This window comes from Lonchura striata, chromosome 3 (genome assembly GCF_050655825.1).
Source record: "Lonchura striata isolate lonStrDom1 chromosome 3, ASM5065582v1, whole genome shotgun sequence".
NCBI classification, from domain to species: domain Eukaryota; kingdom Metazoa; phylum Chordata; class Aves; order Passeriformes; family Estrildidae; genus Lonchura; species Lonchura striata.
Genome location: NC_140705.1, coordinates 91,224,370 through 91,237,882, shown reverse-complemented (window position 1 = coordinate 91,237,882; position 13,513 = coordinate 91,224,370). Strand labels below are relative to the sequence as shown.

Below are 13,513 nucleotides of genomic sequence, written 5' to 3'. Positions count from 1 at the left end.
AATAGCTATTTACTAAAATACAACTTGGTCCCCATTTATTAAAATCTCTCCTCCTAAAGGATGGATTAATGTGATCCATGAAAAGCCAATCAGTATTTCAGTAAATGACATAAGCCAGACAAAGAAGCTTATATTTGAAAATGAGAAGAGATAAGGTGCATTGATTGGAGAAGGACCAGTTCACTTTAAATAAAGAACACGATATGGACAGAAGTGGGTTGTGCTTGTCATTGATTCTACTTACAGTTTCAATACCCATAGCTCTCATTTGGTCTGCTCTTTTTTCTGTGATAGATAAAAATTTCTTTGGATCTGATAAAGCATCCACAATATCTGTAAGAAAAAAAATCAACTTTTTGTGAGCTTTGGAGGCACCTGGAAATCAGTATTTTACAAAAGCTTTACTCTATCCCTGTTATGAGACATAGCTTGCCAGAGGATTCCAGCTTTCTATAGTGAATTTGGCAGGACTGGAAGTGCTTATTTCCACAGCACCTGGAACATGGAACAGTTCATAATGCACCTTGGTAATCTAGGTACCTTGTTTAGGACTTTGTCAGACTGCTCTAACTTCCTCCCAGTCACTGACTGTAGAATTTGAGACCAGGATGGGACCTCCTGAGCCACAAAGCACTAACTTTGTCCCTTGGTTGAGGGTTGCTGACTGACTCGGGACTGCAGGGAATTGCAGAAAATGCTGTTATATTTCCTAGCTAAAGAGCAGTTTCAGGTGAATTAAAGCAATCTATTCTCAGGTAGAACTATTCTCAGTAGCCTTTGTGATATTCCATGTCTGGGACATGACAGGCTGTGAGATGGCTTTTCTAGGCATGACCAGCATCAGAATCTTGCACATGACACAGTACCACCAGTGGTACCACAGTCCTGGGTACCAGACAGATTACTGAATCTGTTTTCCAGTGCAGAGATAAATGTGCAAGCACAGGTTCACAGCATGACAAAGTCACAGGAGATTTTAACCTGCATATCAAATAATCTCTTCCTGTGCTTAACTCCAACGGTCAAAAAAAAAAAAAAAAAAAAAAAAAAAAAAAAAAAGAAAATATCCAACCCATCAAGAGGTTTGGCAAGAAACTTCAAGAAACTTCTTATTCAAAGTAGGGGCTGGGCTGTATCACCTGCCTCCCAACCTGAGTTGCTCTGTGGAATGTTCCTCTGAAGTCACAGCTCAGACAGGCCTCCCATTCCCATGGAAGTTGTATTCAGAATTACCCTTGAGATCTGTTTACCTACATGAATAGGTCATCTCCAGTAACTGCTGTGACCCACTGACATCTCGTGAAACTTATTTCACACAGACAAAAGCCATGTAGGGTTTATTTTTAGCCATGGCAATGGCTTGTGGCTGAGCACAGACTGTTTCTCTTCTCCCTAACTCATTAAGGATGTCCCTTTGTCCTTGGCATACACTTTTCACTGAAAACCCTGCCAGCACCGTGCATCACTTGGAAACAGAAGCTGATTATCAGGAGCTGCTAGGTAGAAATGCCTAACGTGTTTGTGGGCTCTGCAAGGAACCACACCAGTACATCCCCAAAGGCTCAGCACTTCTGAGGGGAGGTGAATCGTCCCTGTCCTCTGCTTATGCTCCCCTTTCTCCCCAGGTAGGTGAGATGGGGGTGGGGAGGAGCATTCTATTGGAGAACTGCAGTTAAATACAAAACTCTGAGAATCACTGGAAGAGTGCATTACAGAGGGCACCAACCACTAACCTGACAGCCAGGCTTACTCACTACAGGTTTCTAGAATAGAAGCTTCTCTTTTGAGAATGCTGCTTCATTTGCATCAATTTGTGCCATTATTGTGCTTTTATTTGGAACAGAGGGGCTGATGCAAATAAACCACAAGAAATTACAAAGTTATAAAATAAAAATAGAAAAACACATCTTTTAAAGCCTACAATGCATCACCCATTCTAGTTATTATTCGGGGAACATTTTAAAATCTTACTCCTACAGGTTAAAGAAACAAAAAGGAAAGAAAAATGAAAGTAGGCAGCTACTGACTTGAGCTCAACCTTCCTACAGGTTTGCTAGAACAACCATGGAGATCCTAATGATAGCTCATAAAACAATGAGAAGTTCACTGCAGATGATAAGTAATTGAAAACCACATGCCAGCAGAATACTAATGATTCCACCTGAGTGTCAGAAGTTATCTCCCAGGTGTTCACCATGCTGCTGTTCTGTACCAAGGAGGAAAATGCATGAGGCACATCCACCCTATGTGGGAAGGGAGAGGAGAACTAGAATTGAGCTCATTTAAATCCTGTTCATATGGAGGCTGCTTTTGCCATAGCTGACAGTAAACTACAACCACCAGCCCTCCCTCCCCATTTTACTGTAACAACACTGTTACTTAGGGGTAGCAATGTTTTCTATCAAACAAACCACCTACTGCACTGCTGACACTGTAGCACACAATTTTCAAATTCTAAACTGGTGTTGAAATACTCTGGAAAACCAGCCTTTCACTTCTGCACGTGCAGAATGCAGTTTAAAAAATAAATTAACCAAATATTTTCTCCTTGTGGGTCCAGCACACTCAGCAGCTCAAGCCACATCAAACTCAGTGCTAAGTGTAAATTCTATTATTAGAAAAAGTCTGGCATCATAGAACATCAATCCCAAATCAGAAGCATGTTCTTACTCAAGAAAATATTTTAACTGAGTCATTTGCTGCCAAAAGCGTCAGTTCAGGTAAGAAATAAAGGGCATGCTTAAACATGTCTCTTAGGCTGATGGTTCAATTACCCTTGAGAATCTCAAGTTTAGGCAGAAGCTTACATTTCTCTTGAGACAAAGTCCCTGCAGTTAAATAGTGTGGATGAAATGTGCTGCATAATGGCCTGGTGGTGCACCAAGGCCCATGGCAAAACTGCAGCTGACTTGCCAGAAACCAGGATTTCACATGTGAACAACACAAATGCTCCTGTAACACCTTTCTTCCATGAAATGTTGTTACTGAAGTTTCAGCCTGTTATTTTTTAAAGCCTGGATAAGCACCAGCAAACACAGACTTGAAGATCGGTTAGGTCAACCTTCCCTTCTTCAGTTTCTACTGTGGAAATCACACTCAGAGAAGTGCAGCCATTCTTTGCATGGCAGCAGGTTTGAAATCGGTTTTGTGAAGAGAAAAACATTGGTTTAATCAATATCTTTCATCAGTAACCCCTGAGGTAATCGCTGCAGAGTAAGAGCACCAGAATTTTGTGCAATTCCTACTTTACAGTTTTAAATGGTTTATGTATTGTCCAATGCACAAGTAAATTTCATCTTCTGGGGTGAAGAAGCCCTTTCTGTCAGGGGGAACTCAAGCATTACACAGATTTTAGTGGTGTAATGATTATTCTCAGCTCTTTGCTCCCACACATATGTGGCAATTTGCTACTGCTCAGTATAAATGACCACAGCTTTGCCAATCTGATCATGGATATGGCTCACATAACATTAACTTTCCCGAGAACCCAAAACCAATTAAACCACACTAAAAACATGTAAAATTGGGAGAGGAAAATGCAGAGATGCACTGGATGTTGAATTATTTCAGTGGCCATTTCCAAAAATACGCCAATATTCCCAAGAATATAGAATTGGTTTTGTTTGAAAATAACCTATATTTCTGCATGTATTTTTTATACTTATAATCCAATCAATATAGATAAAGTACATCCAAACCTTACAGATATTTATGCCACACAATATGTAATAAAAAGAAAATACTTTAAATTGTCAACAGAGAAAATCAAATTGAGCTAAGAAGTAGTAGATTATTTTCCACATTATTTTCTCATTTTAGTACATTAATGCATTTATCATCAACACTGAGGCAGGTCCTTAGTAAAAAAGCAGATTCCTTCTCTCAATATCCAGAGATTCCAAGGAGATACAGAAAGCTAGAAATACTGGATCTTTCCATCGTCCAGCACTGCACGTGTGCTTCTGGCTGGCACAGTGACCCTGGAGCATTCAGGACTTGCACACCAACATTCAAGAGCCACAGCACACCGAGACAAAAACTGATCTCACCTCCAAACCCATCAGGCACATAAGTTTTAAGCACAATGTTGCAGAAAACCGTTGGAAGAGAAAGGGGTTTGTTGCCCTCGTTCCGGAGGGAAATGTGTCTGTAACCTGCTTGCAGCCCATCCAGAGGCAGGATCCTCTGACCAATCAGCTTATTATTGTCATCATACACTGCTATTCTCAGGACAGCAAGGTCAGGGAGGATAACCTGAAAAGCCACAAAACAGAGACATTTAATGGCATTGACACAGCAGCTTCCTCCCCACCTCCCACGTGTGAACTCTGGATACCAGAAACTATCAGCACTGTAAGATCAGGTCATTCCCTGCAATTCCCAGTTTTCAAAATTAAATCTTTCCTAGAAAAGCTTTTTTCACCCTAAATAATGGGTAGATTTCAGGTTATGTAAATCCTGAGCTCACAGTTACACTGGCTAAATATTTTGTGTGTTTATTTTTCATTACTGAAGACTGGTGGCAGTGATAAGAAGGCAGGTAAATACTGCATGGGAAATGACAGATACAGCAGCAATCAAAGGGCAGGTAGGGGTGGATCAGGAGGAATTATGACAGAAAGATGGGATTTGGGATGCATCCAAAAGGGCCAGGAGAGTGCAAGCACAGGCTGCTGGGGATGTCTGAGCTGCTGAAATGCTGTGCTGCCAGCAGAGGTGGGTGTGCTGCACTCAGGATGTAAGGGTTCAATGCATGCATGGGAACAGGGGTGCTGCAGCCTCCTGCACCTGTCAGTCCCCAGCTGGGCTGACCAGGACAGGAACAAAGCGATCCCCTGCCCTCCCTACAGCAGAGGTGCTGCCTCTGTGCCTGCAGCAGTGAGGAGGAAGCAGACAAATAGAGGTGTAGCTCCTCTGCCAGCCCATTCCCACCACACACTGGGAAAGACTTCCCACTCCTTCCCTAACTGGTGCTACTCACCATCTCCTGTGGGACAAAAGGGAAGACCTCAATAAATTGTGTCTGCCTTCTCCCTTAGACCTTCCCTCTGCCACTTCCATTCTCAGTCTTGGGGAGCACAAAGTAAAGGCTGTTTTTGGTCTCTGAACCCCTGTGAGCAGTTAATGGATATCCTGCTCTACTCAACTACAGCTTAGCACTCCCACCACGGGTCACCACCAGCACCTACTCCCTCCTCCCCTTACACAACAGAGGGACAACACAGAACCCAGGTCAGAGCGACTGAAACTTTATTTTAATTAAAATAAATATGAGAAAACGTGACAGAAGAACAATCAAACACAGTACCTGAGAACAACTATGTACGGTTAAGGATCAGCCTGAGAAGAACACTGCAACCGAAGCAGGGCAGGTAAGATCTCTCCCCTACAGCTCAGCACATCTTTCATTACATGATGGTCTTTTGTCGCGGAAGATAGATAAATATAATTATCCATAAATAATACAGCCAGGATGAGAACAGTTCTCCCATCTAGCCGGACAATGCCCCTGCCTACAGATGGGTCCTGGGGTCAAGTGGACTGTTCCATCTCACCCCCCAAATGATGTATGGTTCACCCCGCACCTCTATCCCTCCCCTAAAACATCAAGTACCTGTAACCCCATTGGCCCGAGCCTTGTTCCAACCCACCTTGAAGCTCCTTGAAAAGGGGGCTTTGAGGGGCCACACGCTCCCTTGGAACCTCCTCCCTCCTCTTGGAACTTCCTCCTCTCTCTTGGAGCTGCCCCTCTCCTAGAGCATCCTTTTGTCTCTCCCCTCCCTCACCTCTCAAGCCCTGCCATGTGCCGCGTCTGGCAGCATGAGGCAGGACCCTTCTGCATCCCTAATAAACCTGATCCCCCAACAGCAAACTTCAGAGATCTCTTGCCTCCATTCATCTACACCGGGCAGGAGCCTGCTATTTTCTACAAACTGGCGCCCAACGAGGAAAGGGAATCCACACATCTGTGAACATGTCTCCAGCCTTTCTACCTGTGGGACACCTCTCCATGCACGGCAACTAAATTACCTGTGGTAGCCTCCTCATCATTGTCGTGAGCACGGCAGTTCGTTCTTTACTAGGCAACGTAGAAGCCGGAGCTCTTTAAAGATTTGCCGAGGCAATCTACCCTCGAGCACTGCAGCTCGTGACTAGCGAGCTTTCGGAGCTCTTGGAACTGCCTCGAGCACAGGAAACGCTGCGGAGCTGCAGCGACCCGGAGCTCTGTGAGGAGCCTTGTGGCACACTGCCACATGCAGAGAGCGCAGAGAGCACTGCTTAGCACTGCCTGCACTGGAAGCCCTGAGGGGAAGTCTGGAGGTCCCGAGCACGGAAAACCCATCCCGGAGAGACGTCTGAATCCGGAGCTTTGAGGGGACCCATGCGGAGTCCTGAGCACCGACAGGAGGTATGTCGGAACTCGACAGAGGACCCTGCTTTTGCGACATCGAGGTGAGCTACACAGGTCTAAAAATGGGACAATCCCACTCTGCCCTTTATAGAGATCTCTATAAGCAACTTAACCATCTCTTACGTAGCTATAACAGTACTTTGTCAAAGAAAGAGTTAAAAAACCTCCTGGAGTGGACCCTGCTTAACTTTCCTCATGCTGAGAGATCAGCTGCCTTTACCAGAGAATTTTGAGACTCAGTTGGAAATAGACTCTTTATTGATATTTCACGACGGGATCCTAACGCTTGCGATTTGCTCCCAGCTTTTAGAGCAGTGGCCGACTTGTTTGCCCCGCAGAAGCCGGTCCCAGCCACGTGGCTGGCCCGCGCGGTTTCTGACAACCCCGCCCCTGCCGCGGGTCCCCTCCACAAGGCCCCCCCCGCCCTTGCGGCCCCCACAGTCCTCCTGACCCCCCACACCGCTTTCCCTGCCGCGCCCCCATCCCCTGCCCCGCACCGCTCGGTGTCGACTCTAGAGCCTTTGGCCGGCACAGCCGCCCCAACCCCCCGCCTGCGCCCTCAGCGGCGTCTCTGGCCGCAGCCGTCGCTACTTTCACTGGCCTATTACAAAACAACGTGGCCACGTTTTTACAAACAATTGAACTGGCACTAGCAGCTGGCTTGCCGCCGCCTCCTGTGGGAATCCCCGAGCTCGGGGAAGAGATGCCACCCGCGCCGCGCCAACACCTGACCATGCCCCCAGTCACGGCGGCGATCAGTGGGAAGCCCCACGCTGCCCCCCCCAGCCCGAACCCCCCCGGCTGCGGGGGGACACCCTGGGGCCCTGTACCGCGAACTCGCCACCTCCCGCACCCGTGAACATGCGACAGCCCCCCGGCGGCGTGGCCCCAACCCCCGACCCCTCTAGCCACGAGGTAGATGCGGCCACCATGATGCCTCGCTGCGCGGACTCAGTGACGCGCCCTGCGCGTGCGCGGTTCGTGCTACCCCCCCGGTCCGACCACCCCCCGCCGCCTCCGCAGCGCCTCTGATGCAGCCCCCCCTTCCCACGTGCCCCATGCCGCGGTCTACACCCAGCCGACATCCCGGTGCCCTCCGGCGGCGACGCCAGGGCCCCCAGAGCTGGCCGGGGGGGCCCTGCCGCCACTGCCGGGGCCAGTACCACTTCCGAGTTCGCCGCCGGGTCCCTCTGCACAGACCCGCCTGGATCTTCTTGCAGCCATGTCACAAATAGTTCCTCCCACACCGCCGCCCTCGCAGCCTCTGGAAATCCCACCCTTACATTCACCAGCAGCTTCTCTGCTACCAGCAGCTCCTGCATCCGATTCACACAGTAATCCACCACAGCTTGGCATGCAGCGAGAGAGAGAAGAATGGACCCTAGCAGCTGCTTTGACAAATACAGGACACACAGAACTCTGTGGTACCCCTGCCAATACTACCCCCACTGCCTCAGTTTCACAGAATTCCCAAAAAGGTGTTGATAACCTCCAACTGTTAGACTGGCATGGATTCAGACGTGATATTCACAGAGAGGACAGTCTGAATCCCCAGTCCATGCCTGTGGCATTGACCCAGAAAGCTGGTGGTCCCAGAGAATGCACAGCTGTCCCATCTCAGGATGAGAGAAAATTCCTAAAAGCAGCAAATGATGGTGGTATCCCCTTTTCCTGTGGTAAACAACTGTTGAAAAGTACCATAGAAAAAATCATATGAAACCCTAAAATGCAGCTTATTAAAACAGAAAAGGGGAGTTTATCAAGCCACAACTCAAAAGAGGTTGAGTAAGGCTCTGTATGCTCACAATTTTCTAAACAGCTCTAAAGGAGAGCCTCACCCCCTGATTTATAGATATTTGCTGAACAACAAAAAAGCAAAAATAAAAGGGCACCCCTCAGTCTTAATCAAAACCTTAGACACAGGACAAATAGAAGGTCCATGCAAATTTGTAACATGGGGGAGAGGGTTTGCTTGTGTTTTCACTGGTGAAAGATTCAAATGAGTCCCAGTGAAGAATGTGAAACCCTACCATGCACCGAAGCCTGCTGGCACCCCCATACCAGGCAGTGTTTCTGCAAGTCTAAGCCAAGAGGCAAAAGCTCAGACCTGAACTGTGCAGAGACAAGAAGAAATGTCCTGCCAAAAGCAGCCTGAGAAAAGAATTGAGATTTATTGTTTGCGCGTGCATGTTGCTTTTGTTCCCTTGTTGTTGCTTTTGTTCTTTTGTTTAAGTTTTCATATTGAAGTTTCACCTGCAAGCCAACCAAAGACAAATGCCTGGGTTGCTGTAGCCAAGTCTGCAGGCTCTGGTACCATCTCTTTAGGTGACATATACCTTTTTCAACCTGTTCAATTAGAGAACCTTCCCCGGAAGGTCTTGATAATGCTACCTCAGTTAAATTCTTCCATTACACTAAAGCAAACAAGTTAAAATGCTGGATCAGTAAAGAAATAAATGCCACCTCTACTATAATCAGTAATCTAGCTAAACAGTTTATCTGATGGTTTGAGCTTTGCACCTTGGCTGAAGGAACTCTGTAAAGTAAGCTTGATTGTTTTAAAAGTAATAAGTGTAGTTTCAGTAGCAATATCCTGTATACCTCAGAGTGTGCAAAAAATAGTAATTAAGTCAGTGTTTAGCTTTCAAATGGTTTAATGAAATGGGGGAATTGTTGCAGAAGATAGATAAATATGATTATCCATAAATAATACAGCCAGGATGAGAACAGTTCTCCCATCTAGCTGGACAATGCCCCTGCCTACGGATGGGTCCTGGGGTCAAGTGGACTGTTCCATCTCAGCCCCCAAATGATGTATGGTTCATCCCGCACCTCTATCCCTCCCCTAAGACATCAAGTGCCTGTAACCCCATTGGCTTGAGCCTTGTTCCAGCCCACCTTGAAGCTCCCTGAAAAGGGGTCTCTGAGGGGCCAGACACGCTCTTGGAACTTCCTCCTCTCTCTTGGAACTTCCTCCTCTCTCTTGGAGCTTCCCCTCTCCTAGAGCATCCTTTTGTCTCTCCCCTCCCCCACCTTCTCAAGTCTCGCCACATGCTGCGTCTGGGAGCACAAGGCAGGACCCTTCTGCATCCCTAATAAACCTGATCCCCCAAGAGCAAACTTCAGAGATCTCTTGCCTCCATTCATCTACACTGTGCTGGAGCCTGCTATTTTCTACAGTCTTTGACACAGATTTGCTGGGGACCAGAAGTGGGGACTGAGTTTATTGTTCCCTCTGCATTAATTAGTTCTGTGGTACCCTGCTAGGCACTTCCACCCTCACATAAGGTTTTAGCACTGTGCACCCTGTGCCTTCAGTATCTCCAGCTGGAGAAATCCTTCCTGCTGTGTTCCTGCCACCTACCTGCTTGATCTGCAGGGTATGCTGATTACATTGCTAAGCTATGATAAGGGCCTGAGATGAAGAAAAACATCTCTTGGCTGACCTATGAGCTCAAGAGAGCGTGTGACCATGGGATTGCTCACTGGAGCGTAGTAATGAGAAATATTGGTCTCAGCCTCTGTACCCATGTCCCAACACACAGGCTGCACAGGGGTGCACCCTGGAATTTATGGCCCTTTTGATGTAAGAAATCAGACAGCAGCAGATGCTGTTCATATTGCCAGCAAGCCATGGGCAGTCAAATTGCTTGTACATAAGCATCTTCCCTGTGCCTTCTCACACACAGAGAACGGCACCTGAAGTCGCATTCATTCTAGAATGTGAGTTCAGAAAAAACTCTTGCATCAGCTAAATTTCTCTTAAAAACTGGCTATGCTGTTAGGAAAGCAGAGTAACTATGTAATATACCCAAGTGTGAAGAGTTACCACCACTTGGCAAAAAGTCTGAAATTTGGACTAGAAGTCTGAACTTTGGAACAAAAGAGCAACAATTCTGCATGACAACAAAACAGGTATAAGCAAAACAGATGTTACCCAAGACAGCACTGTAACACATGTAGTCTGGATGAAACTCCAGGGAACAGAAAAAAAATAAAATAAATATATATATATATGTGTGTGTATCATATATATATAAAGACTGAGAGATAAAAACTGAACATGGACAAATGGTCTCTCTCTTTAAATCCCCCATGCCAAGAAAAAAAGGGTTGTTTTTTCTTTCAGTACTGGGAAAAAAAAAAATAAAGAAGAAGATACATGATGCACATGGACTACTGAAGGAGGGAGCTGGCAACACGTCTGAGGAACACAGCACCCTTCCAACTTTTCCATGTAATGACATTGACCTTAGCTTTGGATGCAGCATCTCACCTGCCCTCTGGGCTGAAGGAACAGTGCAAGATAGCAGCCACTGCCAGGGCAGGGAAGAAGAAATTCTCCAGGGAATGATGGTGTCCACCAGCGAGGCTCATTCTGAGCAGACTGCATACCTTGAACACAGGCATGGTCACAGAGGAGGTGGCTACCTCCAAGTGGGAGGAGGAAGCAAAAGGGAGGAAAAAGCCAAATGGAAACAAAAACAACAACAACAAAAAAAATAATGTGATAGCTACAGAGGTTATCTGTTAAAAAAACAAAACCAAAGCAAAATTAAGAAAAAACAGAACCAAAACAAACCAAAACCAAGCAGCCTCTTGAAAGCTGATTTCAGCTTTCCATTGTTTACGGCAGTAAACAGGGGCCCTACAAACCCTTTTCCATGGAGCAGCACTCATCCATGTGAGCAGGCAGGCTGAAGCAGGGAGGGCTGGCTCAGGAGGGCAGGGCAGCTCACGGGCACAAGCAAAGCACAGGCTGTGCTCTGCAGAGATGCCAAATCCTACCTTCCTGAAAACAAAGGACTCCTCGTTGTAAACAGGGTTCAGGCCATTGTTCATCACCATGCGCGTGCGGAACTCCTTGCGAATTGTGTCTGTGGGCAGCCCGTACATGTCCACCTCCACGTAGGTCCCAATCTTCTTGTCTGACAAGAACTGTCCAGATATCACCTGCAACACAACAACAGAGCAAGCAAAAGCAGTGCAGAGGAAGGATATTGGAAACGGTGGTCATTTCTTACTGAGAAATGGTTTATAGCCAACAGATGTGCTTAGCTCCTCATGTGCAAACGGTGCATTTCAAACTTCACCTCTTTGGAAAAGCTTCTGTGATCAGATATAGAAATACAACCTTCATCTAAAGTGGTATTACCGGCCAGTGTCTCACGGATGCATTCACTGTACAAAAATACTGAACGGAATGACCAGAGCTGGCACTGCTATTCCACACTCTCTTCTCAAAGGCACTTTTTTCTATGATACACATGACCACACAAAGTAAAGGAAACTACTGCTCTGCTTTCACTTAGGTGAAGGACTGAAACTAATCATGTGCCGGTCTGACTCTGTATTACATGTCTGGAAAGTGCAGGATGCTTAAAAAGTGAAAAAACCAAAATCCCACATGATTCCTCAGTATCGTTAGAGATATGAAGATTTGTTGCCATTTCACTCCAAGTCAAGGTGAATCTAGCCACAGCAGGTGATAACTCCAGGGAAAATTTTTATTTCAACAAGATGATCTATTACTTAACAATACAGCTAATGTTTTCATTACTACAATCAAGGAGGGAAAAAAAAACCTGAAACATTTCACAGACCCAAGCTCATTCTAAATCCATGACCTAACATCCTTCTGGGGAACACTCTGGCTAACAGATCTAAAAAGTTATGTGGCTGAGGGGTATCATTGCTGGATTTTGCTCCACTCAACTCCTTAATTACAAAATCTGTATGTAATTTTCTACTAGTTTTAGTCACAAAAGAAATTAACTGTCAAAATACATGACTTAGCAACCTCCTTCTTGGACGAACTGTACTTTGATTACCATTTAAGAAAAACAACTTAAATAAAACATACTTATTCTACTTAGACATGCAAATGGAACTTGTTCAACATCTAAAATGCATGAGGAATGCTTGGGCAGCAGGGGCGTGAAATTTAAATTCAGCCCATGGAAAATGCTATATTAAAGCTGAAGCCTTTTGGTCACCAAACAGGTTTTACAATCATCAGGCTCTCCCAGAACTTGGTACCCAACTATGTTGTTACAACAGGAGTTTTATGGACTTTGTTACTCATGGATAACTCCAAAGTAAGGGCATGCCTCACACCAACCATTTTTCTCCATTCATTTTGAAAATATCCTGTCCCAGACTCCTCCCTGCTCCATGTGATGCTGTCCAATTTCATACTGTGCATGGGAAGGAAGTTCCCTCCTTTATCAATTTGTGTGGGCTTGTGTATTTCAAAAAGACCACCAAGGTTGTCAGAACAACACCGTGTGCAATAACACATAATTTCCAATTCTATCATATCCCACTCAGATCAAGGAAACAAAGGCATCTTAGCCACCAATATTAAAAAAGGAAAAAGAAGGAAATAATTTGCTGAAGTCTACCCAGTCCAAGCACATTTAGTGCATATATCAAATTTTCTGGCGATTTTAAATGTGCTTTTGGATGTGATGCCAGCTGTCTGTTGCTGTTTTACCTGTACAGAACACGTTGCAGCAATAACACCATCTACAGGAGTTTCAGAGAACGGGTCAAACGTCCTGTCTGGTCGTCGCATGAAATCTGGCTTTAGTAGATACCTTATTGCAAGGGAAAAAAAAAAAGAGAAAATTATTCTTGATTGGAAATTAAAATTGTATTAAATACATATGAAATGGATGTTCTGCCTTTAAACAATGAGCTCTCCTACAGCAATGTAAAATACAGACTCATTCCAGCTGCAAGTGTGAGGCAGTAAAAGAAAGTATTACAGTTGTCTGGAACAGAGATAAACACTAATTTTAATTTTGAATTGCCAGCTTCTGAGAGATGAAATCAATCTGGGATTTTGAGATAAAAATAAATGTAATATAATCAAGGACATTTCAAAACAACTGAATAATATAGTTTAAAAATACAGGGAGTTACCATGTAATAAAACACAGATGCTCTCATTTGTTTTAATACTTTAACACTCTGGAAAAGCACAGAGGGATTTTTCAATTTTATTTTTCCAGATGAAACAGTTCCTTACTGTTCAAGACTTATACACTAAATTTCAGCTTGAAGATGATTTTTTCATTGTGGTTATGAAACCTTGGG

General features: G+C 45.2%; 1 protein-coding gene across 10 annotated transcripts in view; it reads right to left on the bottom strand.

Moving 5' to 3' along the window:
• PLCB4 (phospholipase C beta 4) overlaps positions 1-13,513 on the bottom strand; it is a 190,541-nt gene that overhangs the window by 30,598 nt on the left and 146,430 nt on the right. For all 10 annotated transcript variants that reach the window (XM_077781972.2, XM_021540284.4, XM_077781975.2 and 7 more), the window contains 4 exons: positions 12,909-13,011; positions 11,201-11,365; positions 4,050-4,254; positions 245-333 (listed from right to left, as the gene is read on the bottom strand). In XM_077781972.2, the coding sequence (XP_077638098.1) occupies positions 245-333; positions 4,050-4,254; positions 11,201-11,365; positions 12,909-13,011 (562 nt within the window). The remainder of the gene's footprint in view (positions 1-244; positions 334-4,049; positions 4,255-11,200; positions 11,366-12,908; positions 13,012-13,513) is intronic.